The following is a 19,099-nucleotide window of genomic DNA, read 5'->3' on the forward strand; positions in this document are numbered from 1 at the left end:
CTCAGAGAGACATATGTACTGAATCAGGAAGGCCCATGAGTTGCCATAAGGTAGTCGTTGAAGTTGACAATATGTTAATGGATGGCTGCAGCAACAACGTCATGCAAAGCCAAGGTCACATTCACGTTTACTGTTAGATACCTACCTGAGTATAGTAGTTTACTCGACACGCGAACCTCTTAATTTAGTAGGTCCACAGCCCCCCCGCCAAACCTATGACAGGGCCTGAAAATTGGATTACCACCCGCACAACCCAAAGCCCGACCTTGGAAGTTCTTTTAACCTTGATTTCTCCCTCCGATTTTCTTTCTCACCGTGTATTCCGCTGTATAAAGAGCATCGGCGAGCGTCAGCGACTCACTGTATCTTGCGCGCTCGAGATCCCTTGGTCGTCGACCTCCGTCTCTCTTTTCTTACCCACGAAACAAATTTTACCCCACCAAAATCGCTTTGAAGCGACGTTTGCTACATCGCCACAACAATGTCGGACAAGCTCACCCGGTACGTCAATGCGATCGGCACGAAGCACATAAACAATGCAGAGGAAGAAGAAGAAGAGGCGCTGACATGCAATCAACAGTATCGCCATCGTCAACAGCGACAAGGTCCGTCATTAGCATGATCACCAGCATCAGCATCACCATTGCCCCGCCAAACATTTTCTGACCCCTCCTTTTAGTGTCGCCCTCGAAAATGTCGACAAGAGTGCAAAAAGTCTTGCCCCGTCGTTCGCAGCGGAAAACTCTGTATTGAGGTCCAGCCCGACTCTAAGCTGGCATTCATCTCCGAGTCCCTCTGTATCGGTTGCGGTATCTGCCCCAAGAAGTGCCCTTTTGACGCCATCACCATCATCAATTTGCCCACCAACCTCGAAAGCCAGGTCACCCACCGATATGGACCCAACAGTTTCAAGCTGCACCGTCTGCCCATGCCCCGACCCGGCCAGGTTCTTGGTTTGGTCGGAACAAACGGTATTGGAAAGAGTACCGCTCTGAAGATTCTTAGTGGAAAGCTCAAGCCCAACTTGGGCCGACACGACAACCCTCCTGATTGGGAGGACGTTATCAAGCACTTTCGCGGTTCCGAGCTTCAGAGTATGTAGCTGCCTCAAACCTGGGAGGAACCGAGTTGTTACTGACTTGTAACCAGACTACTTCACCAAGCTTCTCGAAGATGACCTCAAGGCAGTTGTCAAGCCTCAGTACGTCGACCAGATCCCCAGGGCGGTCAGGGGCCCCAACAAGAGTGTCCGCTTCCTTATCGAGAGTCGTGCCTCGCTTGGAAACATGGAGCAGGTTGCCAATGTTCTCGAGCTGAACCACATCATGGACCGAGATATCAACCACCTTTCTGGTGGTGAGCTTCAGCGTTTCGCTATCGGAACCGTTGCCGTCCAGAATTCTGACATCTACATGTTTGACGAACCAAGTTCATACCTTGATGTCAAGCAGCGTCTGAGTGCTGCTCTGATCATTCGCTCCCTCCTCCGTGACAACGACTATGTCATTGTTGTCGAGCACGATCTGTCTGTTTTGGATTACCTCTCTGACTATATCTGTGTTCTGTACGGAAAGCCCGCCGTCTATGGTGTTGTCACCCTCCCGCACTCCGTCCGTGAAGGTATCAACATCTTCCTTGACGGTCACATCCCGACTGAGAACTTGCGATTCCGCGACGAGTCTTTGACTTTCCGTATTGCGGAGACTACCGATGATTTCGCTATCGACAAATCTCGTGCCTTTACCTACCCTAAGATGGAGAAGACTCTCGGCAGCTTCAAGCTCAACATCGAGGCTGGTGACTTCACCGATTCCGAGATCATCGTCATGATGGGTGAGAACGGTACTGGAAAGACCACATTCTGCCGCCTCTTGGCTGGAGCCCTCAAGCCTGATAGTCAGAAAAGCGTCCCTGAGATGCGAATCAGCATGAAGCCTCAGACTATCACCCCCAAGTTCGATGGCACTGTCCGCCAGCTTTTCTTCAAGAAGATCAAGCAGTCTTTCCTGTCTCCGCAGTTTCAGACCGACGTCGTTAAGCCTCTCAAGCTCGATGATTTCATTGATCAGGAAGTCAAGAACCTTTCTGGTGGTGAACTGCAGCGTGTTGCCATCGTCCTTGCCCTGGGTATCCCTGCAGACATTTATCTGATCGATGAGCCGTCGGCCTATCTCGACTCTGAGCAGCGTATCATTGCCTCACGAGTCATCAAGCGATTCATCATGCATTCCAAGAAGACTGCTTTCATTGTTGAGCACGATTTCATCATGGCCACGTACCTTGCCGACCGTGTCATTGTATTCGACGGACAGCCTGGTATTGATGCTCATGCCAACAAGCCCGAATCTCTCCTTACCGGCTGCAACACCTTCTTGAAGAACCTCGACGTCACTTTCCGTCGCGATCCCACCAACTACCGCCCCCGTATCAATAAGAGTGGATCTCAGCTCGACCAAGAGCAGAAGATGAGCGGCAATTTCGTAAGTTCAAACGCTGTAGTCGCACAAGATGATTATTCACTAACATGTTTTTGCAGTTCTTCTTGGAGGAGACCCCTGATAAGAGCTAAAGGCGTCCATAACGAGATTTTCCCTTCTCTCGATGGTGCATCTCACGGCGTTTGGGGCGTTCAAAATGGAAATGGGCAAAAGCAGCGAGTCTTGGGAATAGATGATGACCGCAGCGTCAGCGAGGATGACGACCCAGATGAATAACGACGGTGACGGCAGAGTGTCTCCTCTTGTCTGGTCCTACGAAGCCTTCGTTTTTATCTGGTTTTCTGTCTTGACGGGTACTCGAGGTGTTTGGAATTCTCGGGAACTTCTCTGTCAAAGGCAAATGGCTTGCTTCGTAGATTGAGGGACAATTGATATATTAGGATCTCTGCCGTCCACGGTTTCCCACCTCGCGGGAAACAATTGACATTGTTAGAACGGCCGTTAGTTAGTCTTGAAATAGTTTCAATTACACAGACATTGGATCGTATAGCAAAAGCTATGAATTAAAACATTAAAACGAGGTCAATCATCCTTACTATTTCTAATTCTTGTACACGCCCATCTGGAGGATTGACTACTATCTCAACAAATTCACAAACAATAAACCTAGACTAAGATAAGAAGCGGGAAAGACACATACTGGTCAAAAGACTGCTTCTGGAAGCAATATACTCGCCATGTCTCCACCGTTGTGGTACTGGGCGGCCGTGGCGACAAGGGGCCGCAAGCCTGTACTCATGTGTCATCTCGCCGGACGGACCTTGTCAGGGGTTTTGACAATGCCAGTACGTACTGAGAAAGAGTGCAACCAAATGCTTTAACCATAGCTTTCGACATACGGTTCCAGTTTCTAATCCTCCTCAATCTCGCCCTCTTCGCTGCCGGAGTGAACATCCTTGGTTGTAGGTGGAGGGGTTTTCTTACGAGGACGTTCTTCAGCACGAGGCGGTGTACGCTCTCGAGACCGTTCCCTCTTAGTTCTCTAGTTCATGTTATCAGTTATGCTTTCTCCAGTGTAATTGAGGGTGGCTTTATATTCGTACCTTAGCATCGCGCGAATCACGACGAGTGTATTCGTCTTCATCGTCTGGACGACGACGTCGAGAGCCGGATGGACGCTCATCCCCATAGTTAAGTTCGTCGTGTGATCCCCGGTCGGTGCGACGGCGATACAGTCTCTCGCGTTCATCTTCTCGATCTCGTCTTTCGCGATCGTAGTAGCTGTCATCATCACGGCGTGAGCGAGAAGGACGATCGTAATCTCTTTCCCGCTCGCGATCACGGTCTCTTTCTCGCTCACGACGAGGTGGTGGTGACAAACGGCTTCTATCTGCACCCAGAAGACCCTCGGCCATGGTGGATTTACGGTGATTACGCTCCCGCTCAGCGATAGCCTTGCGTCGGTCCGCTTCGTAGGCATCGGGCTCCGGACTGCGACTTCGTCGAGAACCACGTCCACCACTACGATGAGATCGCTCACCTCTAGATCGTTCCCGCTCACGGCGATGCATGTCTCTTTCGCTAGACATACGATCACGTCGCCTATAGCTTCGATCCGCTTCATCTTCCTTCTCTCGCAGCCGGCGAATGTGCTTGTCAAAAGCATTGTGTCGTGCATCTTCGGATGTAACGGCCTGGAACTCGTCTGATTTCAAAAGTCGAGATCGTACCTTGTCATATGTATCACTCAAGGTGATAGGGGGCTCCATGCGCTTCATGTAAGCACGTAAATCGTCAATAGCTCTGCGTTGTTGGCGTTCCGACTGTCGATCGTCATCTCCTCGCTTCGAAGAGCGTTTTTCGCGAAGCTGATAAGTTGTCAGCACAGAGACACAACTCAACATCAATTAGGTCAACTTACTCGATCGAAGATGAGCTTGAGAATATCAGGTTCAATGTTAGCAGTCCGTCGATCATCCTTCATGATGGAGAGGAACTCTTCAAAATCGCTCGTAGGCGTAAGATCAAACCGCTTGTCCTGCAAATTGTTACCAACCAATTACCAAAGCTTCATCAGGAGCAACAACTTACTTCGAGAACATCCAAGACATCGTTCCTCGGTCCACGCAGCCCACGTTCCTCCTCTTCAATAACATCCCAGAAAAGCTCTTGAGGGGTCGAGCCACTTTGGCCTACGGCGTCGGTATAGCGATTGTCATTCTCAATGAGAGGAACGATCTGACTCCATTTGGTTCCGGCATTAATTTTTCCATTGCGGCGAAGTTCAGTAAGGAGGGACTTGAAAGCGTCACGAGCCTTGCGCTCTTTTCTGAACTTTCGGTTCTTCTCCTCCTGCTTTGTGTCGTTGAACCTGCGCTCCAGGGCCTTCATATGGTTTTGGAAAGCAGTCAAAATGTCAAACTTGGTAAGAGCCTGGTACTTTTCGTCATTCTGGAAAGGCGGGGTAGATGAAATGATACCTTGAGCATCAGCCCATCGAGTGTATGGCTCCAAGTTGAGCTTGGGAAGCAAATCGATGAGGCCATCCATAGCGTTCTTCCTAAGAGTCGTCTGCTGCTCAGCGTGTGCCTTCTTCAGGCTGATGATGTACTCTTCAAAGAGCTGCCGACGCTCACTCTCATTGTTGGTAGAACGGAAGATGGTCTCGCCTTCAATAATCGGACGTGCGGTCTTCCAACGGGTGTAATGGGTGATCTCAGGGTGCCTTTTCAGCATAGTCTCGAAGTCAGCGCGGAGTTTAGCCAATCTTTCCTTGGCTCGCTCCTTGTCCTGGACAACAACATCCTGACAATACTTATCGAAAGCAGCCTTACGATCCTTAGGATCCTTGATGGCACGAAATTGCGGGTCTCGCGCAGTTGCTCGAATGGTTTGTTCCCAAGTCCAGTCCGGCTGGACTCCGCTTCGTCGAAGAAGCTTAGCAAAGGCAGCCTCAGCCTCTTCAGTGGTGGCGTATTCGGGATCGTTCGTCGCGGGTACAAAAGCCTGGACTTTGGGGTCGTTTCCATACGTGATCTGACGAGACTCAGGATAAGTGTCGCGTTGATCGCGATATTGGTCGTATGGTGCTTGGTTGTAGCCGCCTGCGCTGGCGGGAGGCGTGTAGGGGGTTGCAGAAGCAGGGGTCGCGGGCTTGCTTGTTGTGCCGAGGGCGGTCTTGTAGACATCGGGCATCTCCCAGGAGCTCTGTTTCGTCTCAGTATTATACCAATACTTTCGGCCTCCCTCCGCAGTGTATTCCTTCCATGGCTGGTTCGCGAGAGCGCGCTGTGGCTTGTTAGCAATAACGTACACATCAATGACGGGCACTGGATACCGACCTCAGCTGAGCTCATCATTTCCTCGGGCTTCGTCCATTGCGTGGCTTTAGTAGTCGGATTGTAATAGTATGCTCTTCCATCCGGCGTATGGTGCTCCTGCCAAGCTGTAACAGGCTGGCCATAAGGAGAGCCGAAGCCGTTCATCTTGAAAGTACTGTCACCTGGTGCAGCTTATGTACGCGACACAAATCGCCCGCTTCAAAGTAGTGGCGGGATTCCAGGTCGTGATAAAATGATGGCGATGTGGTGAGAAGGATCAGCCAACACGGAGGTAAAGGTAGAGATGGTCGATTTCGGCAGCACTAACTTTTTGCGCACAGACCATTTCCCGTCGCGACAGCCAAATGCGTGATTACCTAAGGCATTGATATCTATCAGAGGGACCACGTCGCTTAGGGGCATGACCTGCATTCCGACTTACACGGGTAATCTAACAAATCAATGATAGTTAAAAAGACGAGATCCTTCAAGCGCGCGACTTGAAAGACCCAATTCTACTCAGGTTATCAGTTTTCTTCATAACAGGCTCGGTTGAATTCTCTGACTGAAATGTCAGGCTCTGGCAATACCACCGACAGGGAATCTATACCCACGGAGGCTACTCAACATGAGCCTGAATCTCTCACTCAACTCAAAAGAAGCCTATTTATTACCGACCCTACGACTGAGTTTGCTGAGCAGTCACACTTGTCGTATCTTATACCAGAGAATACGGATTTAGATTTGGAAGCAGCTTTTAAGGATGTCGAACCTGGGAAGTCAATACTTGATTCAATCAAACGCAGGGATACATTATTCTTCGGTAAGCAACGCACAATCTCTCGCGTCACTCTGTTGCTCACAATCCCCAGATGAGACGGTAAATGTTCTTTTACTTCTCAAAAGCCCCTGGAAAGATGAAGCATCACTCCGCACTCACCTCAATCGGCTAGTGATATCAGTCGAAGCCCAGATCGTCAACAGCAAAACCCATGGCAAGGAGAATTCTACAACGGATACCATCTTCTCCGGTACAGTCCCAGATATTGATGATCCTTTCATCATCGTCGACGGGGGGAAGGAGGAGGAGGAGGAGGAGGAAGAAGAAGAAGAGGACAGTAACGATAGTGAAGAAAGTGGTGATGATGCCAACTTAGACCAAAGCGTTTTTGCTGTATGGAAGTTACCCGTCTTTTTGAGTCGACCTCGTGCACGAATCTCAGCACCAGCCATCATCTTCACCGCATCCGCGAGCATGAAACCTGAGGTTTCAACTGACCTCATTGGAAAGGGGAGTGGTTACCTTCAGAGCGGTGTGCCCTCTGGCTTTAACCTGCTCGAGTCTTTCGGAAGTGATGCTGCACTCGGCGGAGTGAAGCCTCGGTTGTCTGCACTGCGAGTATCAAGAGTTACACCCGTTACGCGCTCACAAGATGTGACGAAGCATATACGAGCTCTGCCTCAGGTTCAGCACAAGATCTTCCCTGTCGTCCACACGAGAATCCGGTTTTCAAGACCGACTACAGCACCGACCAGCTCAGCCGTGATCGCACTGCTTGAAGTTGACTTTACATCTCATTTCGAATGCGAGGTATCATTAGATCAAATCGAACTTTCAATTCTCGACGCTACTGTCGAAAACCTCAACAATGACGCGGGTATGCAGCTACCTCTTACCTGCGTGTCTCACGATCATATTACGTTCCTCTATCGCATTGCTCCCCGTCAGCACGACGTTACAGTCAAAAACCCCATGCGGGAACTGGACATTCAAATCTCCGCTACTGCTCAGGTTATACCGGGCCGCTGCACGCCCAGTATGAACATGTCATGGTCAACTCAGCTTGACTTTACTCTCCCAGTCAATCCTGGCTATGGATCGGCAACTGCTGGAACTGGCATTGTCCGTGCCCATAGACCATCTCAACTTTCTATCACAGGCCAAGCAGTAAACCCCCTGGTATCGCCATCTATCATTCGTCCAGACGCCCTGCCCACTCTCGAGGCTGCCACATCCAACACAGACGCTTCCATTACAGAACTTGGCATAACCATGACCTTCACTGGCCCCTCTGAACCTGTCTACCCGGGGCAGGTCTTTTCTTGGACCGTCTATATCGTCAACCGTACCACAGAAAAGAACTCTGCGCCTCCCCGCAAACTTGCCCTCGTTGCTATTCCCAAGCGCCGGCGAGGCGAAGTTCGTATGACACGGCCTCCCTCAGTGGGTGGTCGACGACATGGTGAAAAAGACGTTGCCGATGCGGTCACGGACGAAAACGTACTCCACGCATTACAGAAGAACTCGTCTGTCGAGTCAACTGATGTTGTTTGCTTAAGCGCTGATACCCGTGTCGGTCCTCTTGCCCCAGGAGCTTGTCACGTAGTCGAGCTTCAATTTCTCGCGCTACAAGAAGGCGTTGTGGGCCTCGAGGCCATGCGAGTTGTTGATCTAGGGTCACAGGAGCATGTCGATATCAGAGATTTGCCAACTATGTTGGTAGAGCCAGCAGCGGCATAAGGTCTTTTCATTCCATCCAAATGCATTCATGTTGAGCTATCATATTACCTGTATCGTGTGTCGTATCTCTAATATCATTGCCGATACAATATTTCTTATAATGTTCCCAGCGCCTTCTAACAATGCTGAAACTCCTGCTGCAATGATGCATGCCCCTCATAAAAACACCGCTAAATGTTCCGATAAGTAACTCATAACAGGTCATCTAGGTCGTCATCCCATCCTAATTTCTCATATATCGACACCGACTTAGCAGGCATGGGCTTAGCCGCCTGGTTCTCCATATCTATGTTCTTTGTTTTCATACCCTTAACGGGCGTTGCCAAAAGCTCGTCGTTACGAGAAAAAGTGAAACTGACCTTTCTTTTTCGATTCGTGACCCCACCCGGGTTGAACAGGTCGGCAGCGGACATAGTTAGTCGTTCTAGAGACGGCGATGAAGGCGGGAATGGCAAAACGTCTTCATCGTTCCTAGGCCGACGAATGAAACTCGATCCGGCCTTTGTAGGCGTGCTGCCAATCCTCTCAATGTCAGGAGTTGGACTCTGACGGAAGCCATCCCGCTGTGCTCCTCGGAGACCAGTAGAGGGAACCATAGAGGGAAGGCTTGAAGGAGGAATGACATCTTCAGTGCTCATAATGGGTGTATCTGTCACATGTGGTTTCGCAAATACATCTCTGAAACGTGTGTTTGCTGGCGTTGCCTTCACAACGGATACGCCTAGAGAGCTTCTGCCTGGTTTTCTCACTTCTGAGAGTTGATGTTAGCCAGAAATACTCGCAAGGTTTGCTACTTGAATACATACTCTTGGCTGAAGAGCCCACTGTTGCTCGCCGCTCAGCCGCTTCAGCCAGTGCCTTACCGACAACTTCGCGGTTAGGCTTCCTCAAAGAAGAGATAGCCTCCTTTAGCTCTGCTTCGACTTGAGCTTTCTTGTTAGATTTCGCGTCTTGCAGGTTGGATACACTGCTGCTCCGAGATAATGGCGCACTCTTCCTATTCATTAGATCGGGCTCAGCGTTCAGGACCGACTTAACCAGGGATGGATCGCTAGCTTCTCGCTTGATTCCTGGCAGAGAAGTGGATGTTGCAGAGCGCATGAGGGCAATCATGTTACTGGGACCCCTAGAAACACTTCGCCGCGACTGCTGCTCTGTCGAAAGAGCTCTTTGCAACGTCCTTGTAGGCTGACCTGATATAGAGCGTTTGCCAACTGCTCCTGGCTTCGGCGAACGCTTGCTTGATGGTCGTTTTAGAACCTTCGGCCTTGTAGGTTTCACAATGACAGGCCCTCCCAATTTGCGGTTGATTGAATCACACAGCTCTGGGAGCCTATGGGAGAAGCTACCGAAGCTAGTCAGTCGTTATCCGGAGATGACAGGGAAACATGAGGCTTACAATGGCACAATGATGTCCACACAAAAGTCTTTCAGAGGCTCCGATGACGCCTTCTGCTGAGATTGACCATCCGGTGCTTGAGTAATTTGGGAATCTTCTAAAAGGAGCTGCTCGTCGGAAGCGGTAGATTGCCAGATAGTCAACCGATCAGCGTGGACATCTACAAGAACAGGAAGATTATGTTTGCTCCGCTTCTTGGCTGACGGAACCACCGCGTCACCTTGAGATTCAGCAGCACCAGGCAATAGAGGGAGCTGGCTATCTTCCGCATCATCTGCGGGTTTCAGAAGAGTCAATGCCAGGATCTCCAATATGATTATCATCTGGAGCTGTGTTTCTCTCGTGCGAAGCATAGAGGTAAGTGATTGAATTTGTTGAGTGGGAACGTTGGTTTCGTCCTCTTTCAGTTCAGGCTTGTTGGTGGCCCACCACTTTCTGATATGAGCTTCTTCATATGGATAGAGCCCATCCTTTCCGATCTTCATCTTCTTGGCTCGGCGCTTTCTCTTTGGGCCTTCGTCAGAACTGTCCACCACTGTTTTCATCTGGGCTATGAGAGCTGGAATAGTCTCACGGTACTTTTTGTCGATTTGGACAGTGGTAAGAACGAGTCCTTTCAGGAAGTCGATGAGATCACCAATATCTAGATTAGCTTCAAGGTCGAGATGGAAAGCAGAACGAGCACGAGAGAGTGGCCCTTTGGCAAAATAGGCGAGCGATCCCTGTGTTGATTAGCTATGGCAGTGAAAGTCAGGCTTAAAGGTCTCACCATGGACTTGTATAGCATCTCGTAGTACTGGGTTCTTATAGTTTCGAATATGCTTTCCGTAGTCAGCTGTTGGGAAGGCTCGTCGATGTTGCCAGAGGTTGAAATTGCAGTTGTAGGACGTGATGCCTGGGTCTGCTGCTCGCCTAGGGTTTGTGCCACTTCTTCTGGTTTGAAGGTTGGCGATGGTAGTTTGGAATCCGCGATTATAGCAGCTTCGGGGGCTGCTTCTATTTTCACAGACTCGGCCAATGTTGAAACAGACTGCGACCTGGGCCTTTTGCGGACTAGGGTTTGAATAGCTTCGATGGCCGCTCGTTTGATCTTTTCTTCCTTATGAATGTGTGGGGTGGTAATTACAGAGGGCCCGTATTGGCTTTGAGGCTCGGTTCTAGCAGTTGGGCGTAAGCGTTCTCGACAGACAGCGGATGCGTCTTCTGCTAGAGCCTCCAAGTCTGTCCAGGGTCCTAGCCTGCATACAACATATACTCCGTTGGGTTGTCGCTCGAGAGCGTATACGGCACGACTTGCCTCCTTTCTGGCTAGAAGTACCACGGGGCCAGAGCCCATGCGACTCTCCAAGTCAAGGATTTTGACATGAGACTCGAAGAATCGATACGAAGCAAGATCGACATTGGTAGCGTGGAAATCGATACAAGAGAGAGGCAGACGTTCGCGGGGGAGGACCATCAATGGATAGAGGATGCGAAGCTGGACATTGAGTTTCCGAGGATGAAGCTACATAATCACGAATTAGCTGAAGCATTCAACAGTGCCGGATCGTATTCACAAACCTTGATAGCAATTGACGGCTTCAAAAGGTGCTCCATGGCAACTGAGTCGGCCCTCTTCCTCTTGTGTCCCTCGGGAGAACGCAGCTCATCTTTGTGATTTGAGCTCCCTTCAGAGCTTGGTGTCAAAATCCTTGACCGCGCTGGACGCGTCGCGTCTATGCCAGCAACGGCGGAAGAGGACATTGAAACGGACGAAGTATCATGCGGCGAAATCCATCTGAGAATATTCGAATACAGTTACAAAAAGAATTGAATTTAGGATATAGCTGCAAGGCTGCAAAAAACTGTTGTTGTTATGATATGAAGTGCTCAAGTAGCATGCATTTTATGTGCTAAAGTGGTTTTAATGGGGGTGCGTGCACGGGAGCTCCAGATAGGATTGGGTGTGACGTATTTAATAGGTAGGTCGCGTCGCGTCTTAATTTTAGTGGGCATGGGCTACTTGAAAACCGCTGAATACGCTACAGAACTTATAGCACCTCACCGCCTCAGAATATACATCAACTTGCTGCTCTTATCTGCGAATAGTAGTTATCATGACATCGAAGTCATTCGCTGTCTTCTCTCCAATTGGATATAATCACCGCAGGTGCGAAATCATGTTCTTTCTTGAAATGTATTTTTGATATGTCATCACGCCATGAATTGTTACCGATTTAAAGGACCACCTCATGAATCAATCTGGATACTATCATCCAGATCACGAACATTATACTTATCGATTTGCGATCAATTTGATACCGTATTCAACCCTGTGCTAGAGGCAAATATATTAGCAGCTAAGTACCTTCAGTTCAAGATACCCAGTAGGTATTAAGCTTTGTCTGAAATCATAATCTGTCGACCAAGTATTCTTTCTGAGGATGAAACAAGGCACACCCAGCTACGACGCCAATCCTTCTTGACGATTCAAGTCACATCATTACACCTCCTTATCGTTGAAGATGCCCCGGCTACAGGGGCTCTTTAATGATCTTTCATTACTACAGGCTCGTATGCGAGTAGAAGTTATCTTGTATACGAAGTATCTCGTCCGTGACTTGGCGGAAGCTGACGTCTACAGGATGAATGCCAAGACTCTTACATGATAGCGCATGTGATGTCGGACAACAACAAACAGCCACTTATTCAGCTCTGAGCAATCATCAGCGCAAGAGATCTTTGCTTATCCAGGCTTGCCAGGCTCGTAAACGTCAATTTTGCCATTTTCTAGTGGCTGCAGAGCCACGTTCAACTCTTTGAATCTTAGTCGATACTCTATAGCCATGGCTCTTTATGTCTTGAACATGGTCGGCCATTGATCACCGCACGCATTACTGCAAGGAACAGGAGACAAACATTTCTCAAGGTCGTTGTCCCTTACGTTAGTCCAGTCAGGCTGCATTCGATGCAACGGAGATCCTTTTTGACTTTCCTCAAAAACCGGCAAGCCTCCAAAGCGTAATCTGGTAAGCGAGCAGACGTTTGATAGCCACCCCAACTGTGCCGTTTATCTTTCGTGTTTTGGGCTGACCAACTACTTTTAGCAAGGTACTATAGGTGTCTTCTGTCAAGTGACTGACTAGTACGTGGAGGATTCACGGTAAGTGTCTTCCTATTCTTACCTTGAGGATGTTGCGAGTAGTACAAGCCCCGTGTTGAGGCTATCAGGGTGAAGAAGTGATTTGAATTCGAGATATACGTGCCCCATACTTCTACCATCTCATACTCAATTGGCCGTCTAATCGATCCCGTTGGACATAATCAGCACTTGCAGTGTCGATCCCCCGCGCCAACCCTTTTCCCTCGGAGCAGATAGTGCTGTACGTACCATGTAGTGCGGAACCGTCATGGGCACAAGAATTTTGTGAGGATCTTAGATAGGGACGTCTGATTGGTTGGGCTCTTCCGTCATAGGACCAGATTTCGGCGGCCCGGGGCTTCTCTTCGGACTGGCCCGTCCGGGCTGAGACCCGGTTCTCGGGTTTGGGCTAATGTGACCAGAAACAGGAACTGGCGAGCCAAAGGCATTTTCATTGTTCGTTTGAGTCAAGAGCAAGGTTTCTGGATAGCGCCATCCAACTAGAACTCGATCTGTTACTGCTTTGGGAACCACCACTTTACAGGACAGGAATGTGGGACACCACCACAACGCTTTTAGGTTCACAACCTTAGGGTCTAAAACAACATACCATCGTCAGGGGTGTGCGCTGAGCTTTCTCTGTCTATGGGCTCTCCGTAAACTAGTTTGATACTTACTACTTCAAGTTCAGTTTCATGAACAGTCTTATACCTGTGGCCCGTCATGGCAGGGCTGTGTCTACCCCATGGAGGTCTTGTCATTCCATAACTACCAAGTCTGCAACATACTATCTTATTTTGAACAAAGTCAATCATGCGATGTAGAGATGAGTTTAATTGAATTGCAGATTCATGTATATTTCTGCATTTTCCTTAGTGCTTCTCCATGTGCTACCAACTTTTCCAGCGGTCATGGCATAGATGTGTTCCAATGTGGTACCTTCCATGAATGATATTCTCCCGGCCAGGATCTCGCGCCAATTCCGTGGTAGCTGATCCTCCGTGATGATAATAAACTCCGCTCCTTGTGTACATGCCCGAGCGCCAGCCAGTGCCGTCCTCCCATTACATTAGGGTATGATGCCGTTGTATTCATTCATAAAATACCGAAAAGACATGACAAAAGAGAAACAAACAATGGTCGCTAGCTTTGACATTTGTCAATTTTCTGCTGCTGTGAAGACATTGTGTCTATACTGTACAATGCCCTTGATGAAATAGAAAAGAAATCGATGTTATGTACAAGTTGCAAGAGGCCGTTGGCTGCTGATAGCGGTCCGTAACGACGCGTTTTTGGGTCATGTTCGGACATTCACTTGTCCGAGTATGTGAAGCTGGAGGGCGTCATGTTCATAAAATTGACGCTCTGCTGGCTTTGTCCAGGCGATGAATGTGCTGATAATGAGGCGTCATCAGACCAATTGTACTCAGCATTGCCACCAGCGAAGCCAAAGTAGGTAGGCCCCATTGGGGCGCCATAAGAAGGGGTCTGGGGCTGGCTAGAGCACCCCTGGGAAACATAGTTGGGTACTTGGCTTGAGGTACCAGGAACCTCGAACTCATTGGGGTATGGCGCCAGTCCTGGTGTCACCAGAGGTTCATCCGCCACGGCGACCTGATATACAGATTCGTTGCTGTACAGTTGATCCATGACACCTGGTGTAGTGGGAGGGGTACGCAGGGTTGGGTCGTGAATGGCAAGATCCATTGGGTACTTCTCTTCGTATGCTACTGTGCTAGCCGGAGTGGCCTCGCATAAGCCTTGCTGGTTTGCTACGACAGGTGTATTGGGAGTGGGCGGTGCGATTGTTGCAGCAGACTGGAAGTTAGGGGAGCGGTTAAGCTGCATCAGAGCCTCGGGGTTTCTTTCGAAGTAGGGGCTTCGGGGGCCACCACAGGGTTTGCTGATACGGCCAACACCAGTCGCGGAAGCAACACGACGCATTGAGTGGCCAACATCTGCCCTTCTTCCCATGTCTAATCCGGTTCTAGGACCACTTGCTGAGTAACTGCGGGAGGCGTTGATGGCAAGTTGAGGTGGGCGTCTGTTTCGACGAGATGCAATATCCCATTGAAGGGGAGGGCTTCAGACCCATGGAGGACTGACTAGACTGGTCCACAGCAAGGTTGTTGCTGGAGTAAACATATTGCTCCTGGATAGGGGATGTGGACAGGCGAGGGAAACACTGCTGGGATAATGAAGGAGTAGGTTCGCCATCCTCGTTTGGCACAATCAGTTGAGGATACTGACTGTACGAGGGCAAGGATGCGTTGAGAGATGCGGACACAGGCTCTGGTGTAGGTTGGGAAGATAGATTTGGGGATGAGCCGGCACCAAAATCGGAGTGGCTAGCATCATTCTCGCTTTCATGCTCAGGACTTGATACGTCTGTCGACCGGATTTCGAGAGGGCGAGGGGCTGGGAATGGAGCGCTGGAAACGACCCGATCAGAAAGATGGTCGTCGTCTGAGTGGACACCGGATTCATTGGCAGTTGTGTCTTTGTCCATTCTCTGCTTCGCCGCGTACTCGCGGATGTTTTTCTCCTTCTTCTCCCGTGCTCGTCGGTTTTGGAACCAGTTCTGCGAGTTTGTTAGTAATTTCGGTATAAGTTTCTCAAAATCGAACACCGACATTGATACGAGAGTTGTCTACTCTCATAGACTCGGCCAGTGCCTTCTTGGTAGTGCTGTTGGGCTTGTGATTCTTCTGAAACTCGGCTTCGAGGATCTCGACCTCCTCTTTAGAGAGTCGAGGCTTTGTCTCAGTTGTTCTAGACATTTGGTGATGATGTAGGAGATGCCCCTGGTGAGCATTGTAAAGCTCCATCGATTCAGGGAGGTAAGCCGCATAACTTGGTAGTTGTTGAGAGTATCTGGGGTATTGATGAGCAGCGCTCTGGTAGCCCCAGCCAGACCACTGAAGTTGGTGGTGGTATGAGCCCATGTTCTCCATCACTGGCTTTTATTCAGGAATGTAACAGGTGAGTTGGTGGCAATGATTGGAATGAAGAATCCAGACCCGCGTGTAAGTCAGGGTCAGGTTCTGTAAAACTTGAAATCTTAAAGGTATGAACGAATGGAAGATCGATATCTTGTCGATTACGAGTAAAGAGTGACTTGGTCAGACTGGCTAGACAATATCAAATAGAAGAAAAGAGAGTGAGGAGATCGTGGGTGATGAAGTTGCGTTAGGTAGCGGAACAAGTCGTCTTTTGAAGATCCGTTGTTAAGGCAAGGCAATCCAGGCAAGCGAGAAGGGTACCGCAATGGTGAGACAAAAGGTCAGTCAAATTGCCCTCTTAAGGATGAAGTAGACGAAGGAGGTTCTTAGTCGGAAGGGAAAGCAATGATGGAGATTTGGAGGGGTGTGCGAGGGTAAAAGAAGGGAACGACCTCTTCACGTTGTACACAGCCTGAGGAGCCCTTGGAAACACCGGCAGTCATTTTGGCCCATCATAGTAAACTGTCTGCAAGATGGCGTGTGGGTTCTCACCCGAGGGAGCTGGGGTCGAAAAGAAGCAATCAGGCCCCTGGATCCCAACATGGCCGGGGGAGGAGATCACATCGCGGCGAGATGTCTGGTCATAGGCAGAGCAGCAGGGGCTCCGCGCACACTCGAAGTACCAGCACAAAAGCCTAAGTGGTGCTGTGCTCTGGCCAGGTACCTAGAGCAACTTTGGGCTCAGGTTCCGGACTGCGGGCTCAAGAGCTGGAGGCTCGTCCACTGACCTCATCCCTGCATTTAGCCCCTGTCCACCCTTCCTAACGACAAGGCTAAGCGAGAGTTTTGTTTTAGGCGTGCGCCGGGGGTCCTTGAAGGCACCTACATGCTGCAGTGGGCACTGCAAAGGAGGGAGCGCTCCGCGCCGGCCTGTGCTGCCGTCGTGGCGGCGCCTTGTCCACGCTCGTTGATCCACAGTTCTGTATCCCTCCGAAGCCTCCCTCGGAGGGCTTGAAGTCACCGTTCTGGCGGGATTGGGTCAGCGGGTCCTGCGTTCGCCTGTCTTGACTGTGAAAGGGAATAGCTGTTGTGGACCTACTCCAAAAGAAGATGCAAGAGCTGCGACAGTGGAGTCCGCGCTAGATCTCGCACTTAGCTCGAGGGGTTGATGCAGGTTTGTAGGGCCGGGTCCCAGGGCGGCGGCGCTCCAGTTTCTGTGCCTTGACCTTGTCTCATTCGGCCAACTATTGGTGTTTTCGTTGTCGTTGACATTGCCCTTCCACCGTTGCTCATCCATGTTGGGTGGTGATTGACTCTGTGAGACGCATAATCCCGTATCGTATTAGCATTGCCCAGAGGTCTAAACAACAGATGATCTTGCCAGAATAAGGACTGATATTCAGTCAGATCAGGACAATATTCATCTCTCTGATGCATATGTGATGCTTAGTTCCAGATCCCTGGTGTTCGGCCTGACTTCCTCAGAAATGCGAACTGTCGGCGATAACACGAATTCGCTCCGTGAGGCCATTCATGCATGAGTTGAGCTGCGAATTAAGCGAATTGAGTCGGCGTAGTCAAATAGGCTCCGGGCCCGAGAAGTCCAGAAGTCTTAGATTGGGCCGGCAGGTATCGTGAAGAGGCAAGTAGATCGTACCTAAGCAGAACCCCCTGTACGAGGGCCGGCCCAGCGCTTGCAGCGTGCTGTAGCTGATGAAGCCGTCAGTCCCCAGCCAATCATGCTCGGTCAACCCATCTCTGTCATTGGCCTGGGCCTTCTTTCATGCAGTCCCGAGGAGCTGGGAGGTGAGATGAGGCAGGTATACCCCGAAAGACTTACCTTCTGCGCCGTACCCTACTCGGGCTTGTGAGGGAAAGACGTTATCCTAAAACAGATTATGCTTTCCATTTCTAGCTTCCAGCTTGCCACTTCACGACCACCTTCCTCGTGATTGCTCAAAAGTATCCATAAGGCAGGCAGGTAGGTTGGTACCTACCTGAGTATCAAGTGCAGTCTGCCTTTTTGCCGCTTGCTTCTGCTCACCATACAAGGGCTTTCTCAGTTCACATTGGTCCAGCTGAAGTCCACATATTCACCCACTTCTTGTCTTTCATCATGGCACACAAAGATCAAACAGCAGATTGAGTGTCCAGCTTGTGCAACATTGTCTTTGTCACATTCGCTGGTGGCGGACGGCATAATAAGCTCATTCATTAGCTGTGCAACCACATTATCACATCACACCAAATTGACGGCTGCGAACAAACCCTGCGGAGAGAATTTGCGATCCTGCAGCCTTGTTTGTTAGTTTGCCATTGAGGTTGTTCACACCAAGCAGGTCGTAACCATACAAGTCGCCGAGTCAAAAAGTTTCTCCAAATCAGACTGAACTATTTGACGGCGAACGACTTACATGATACTTCAACAATCCACGTACCACCCCTGCACAAGGAACTGCAGGTAGGAAAGTCCCAACTCGGTCTGGATATTCATCTTTACATCGCTTTGCAGAGCTGAACAACGTTGAGTGCATATAGTATGGCGAATGTAACCTTGGCTATTCAGCTTGCCAATTTTCACGTCCATGTAAGTCCTCTTCTGCGCATTTACATAGTCGAAACAAACTATGACAGCTCTGAATGGTGCTACAACCGAACATCCTTCCTAGCCGTTGGCATCCCTCGCGTACAACCCCTTCTGTCTATATCGGACATTGCAACTTGGTGTGTCCCCAAGAGGCGTGGTTCGATCGACAGCAAGACGAGGGATTGCGTGAAGTTGTGTAAGCGGCTTAAACACTACGTCTGTAGTGCGCTCTGGTTCCCAGTAAGGCGGTTCAGTCGGCTCTCTGCATTTTCAAGCTCAGGAAAGCAGTGTGCCTTTGTGACGAGTTCCAGTCTACAAGGAATATTTGGTTCAGATGCGACTGTTCCGACATTGTCATACAGGCACTGCTTGGTCTATCTTCGCGTTCTGATATCATCAAGCCAAGTGAGGTTCGCTCAGCGCTTCAAGCCACGCCACGACCGGTGAAAATGTGAAAAGGGTGCGAGGGAGCGCGAGCGGTTGGCCATTAGCGGGCCCGGCCGCAAATTGCGCACCTGCAGGAGACTGACGCCAGGGCTGTACAACGAGATTGGGAATGTGTCCGTCACCGGCCTTGAGAGGCCAGGAGGATGCGACTCTCAAGCGTCAAGAACCTGTCCAGCCATGGCTATGACAGGTATGTAGTCGCCAGCGAGTCAATCCTAGCCCACGATGGGGTCATCAGCCAGAGTTTACGAATCAACGGCATGGATAAGCGACAATTCAGGCCAGCTGTAAGTCTCGCCAGAGGCGGGTCACCGGAAACGCAAC

General features: G+C 50.0%; 6 protein-coding genes across 10 annotated transcripts; 2 read left to right on the top strand and 4 right to left on the bottom strand.

The window, feature by feature from the left end:
- Positions 1-178: 178 nt before the first annotated feature.
- FOXG_01702 (translation initiation factor RLI1) lies at positions 179-3,036 on the top strand (the record flags this gene model as incomplete). 4 transcript variants are annotated; one of them, XM_018378655.1, is made up of 5 exons in its annotated part: positions 179-501; positions 581-605; positions 680-1,094; positions 1,150-2,480; positions 2,537-3,036. In XM_018378655.1, the coding sequence occupies exons 1-5, from the start codon at positions 482-484 to the stop codon at positions 2,567-2,569; spliced, it is 1,824 nt and encodes a 607-aa protein (XP_018234613.1). In that variant the 5' UTR covers positions 179-481. The 4 variants fall into 4 exon arrangements, with proteins under 4 accessions (XP_018234613.1, XP_018234612.1, XP_018234615.1 ...); XM_018378654.1 differs by having other exon boundaries at positions 255-501; positions 1,150-2,714; XM_018378657.1 differs by lacking the exons at positions 179-501; positions 581-605 and having other exon boundaries at positions 606-1,094.
- FOXG_01703 (uncharacterized protein) lies at positions 2,947-6,056 on the bottom strand. 2 transcript variants are annotated; one of them, XM_018378659.1, is made up of 6 exons: positions 5,780-6,041; positions 4,530-5,726; positions 4,360-4,476; positions 3,542-4,306; positions 3,292-3,480; positions 2,956-3,227 (listed from the first exon to the last, which is right to left on the bottom strand). In XM_018378659.1, exons 1-5 carry the CDS (start codon positions 5,921-5,923, stop codon positions 3,349-3,351), a joined length of 2,355 nt encoding a protein of 784 aa, XP_018234617.1. In that variant the 5' UTR covers positions 5,924-6,041; the 3' UTR covers positions 2,956-3,227; positions 3,292-3,348. The 2 variants fall into 2 exon arrangements, with proteins under 2 accessions (XP_018234616.1, XP_018234617.1); XM_018378658.1 differs by having other exon boundaries at positions 2,947-3,480; positions 5,780-6,056.
- Positions 6,057-6,096: 40 nt separating this feature from the next.
- On the top strand, positions 6,097-8,915 carry FOXG_01704 (uncharacterized protein). Its single transcript, XM_018378660.1, has 2 exons — positions 6,097-6,581; positions 6,631-8,915. Exons 1-2 carry the CDS (start codon positions 6,329-6,331, stop codon positions 8,277-8,279), a joined length of 1,902 nt encoding a protein of 633 aa, XP_018234618.1. The 5' UTR covers positions 6,097-6,328; the 3' UTR covers positions 8,280-8,915.
- FOXG_01705 (uncharacterized protein) lies at positions 6,630-11,189 on the bottom strand. The gene is made up of 4 exons (XM_018378661.1): positions 10,448-11,189; positions 9,679-10,400; positions 9,086-9,624; positions 6,630-9,030 (listed from the first exon to the last, which is right to left on the bottom strand). Exons 1-4 carry the CDS (start codon positions 11,132-11,134, stop codon positions 8,471-8,473), a joined length of 2,508 nt encoding a protein of 835 aa, XP_018234619.1. The 5' UTR covers positions 11,135-11,189; the 3' UTR covers positions 6,630-8,470.
- Positions 11,190-14,110: 2,921 nt separating this feature from the next.
- FOXG_01706 (uncharacterized protein) lies at positions 14,111-15,753 on the bottom strand (the record flags this gene model as incomplete). Its single annotated transcript, XM_018378662.1, has 3 exons — positions 14,111-14,799; positions 14,906-15,380; positions 15,433-15,753. 3 exons carry the CDS (start codon positions 15,751-15,753, stop codon positions 14,111-14,113), a joined length of 1,485 nt encoding a protein of 494 aa, XP_018234620.1.
- An 839-nt stretch (positions 15,754-16,592) lies between these two features.
- FOXG_01707 (uncharacterized protein) lies at positions 16,593-17,038 on the bottom strand (the record flags this gene model as incomplete). The annotated part of the gene is made up of 2 exons (XM_018378663.1): positions 16,593-16,766; positions 16,841-17,038. 2 exons carry the CDS (start codon positions 17,036-17,038, stop codon positions 16,593-16,595), a joined length of 372 nt encoding a protein of 123 aa, XP_018234621.1.
- Positions 17,039-19,099: the final 2,061 nt, after the last annotated feature.

The sequence above is a fragment of the Fusarium oxysporum genome, chromosome 5, assembly GCF_000149955.1.
Source record: "Fusarium oxysporum f. sp. lycopersici 4287 chromosome 5, whole genome shotgun sequence".
NCBI lineage: Eukaryota > Fungi > Ascomycota > Sordariomycetes > Hypocreales > Nectriaceae > Fusarium > Fusarium oxysporum.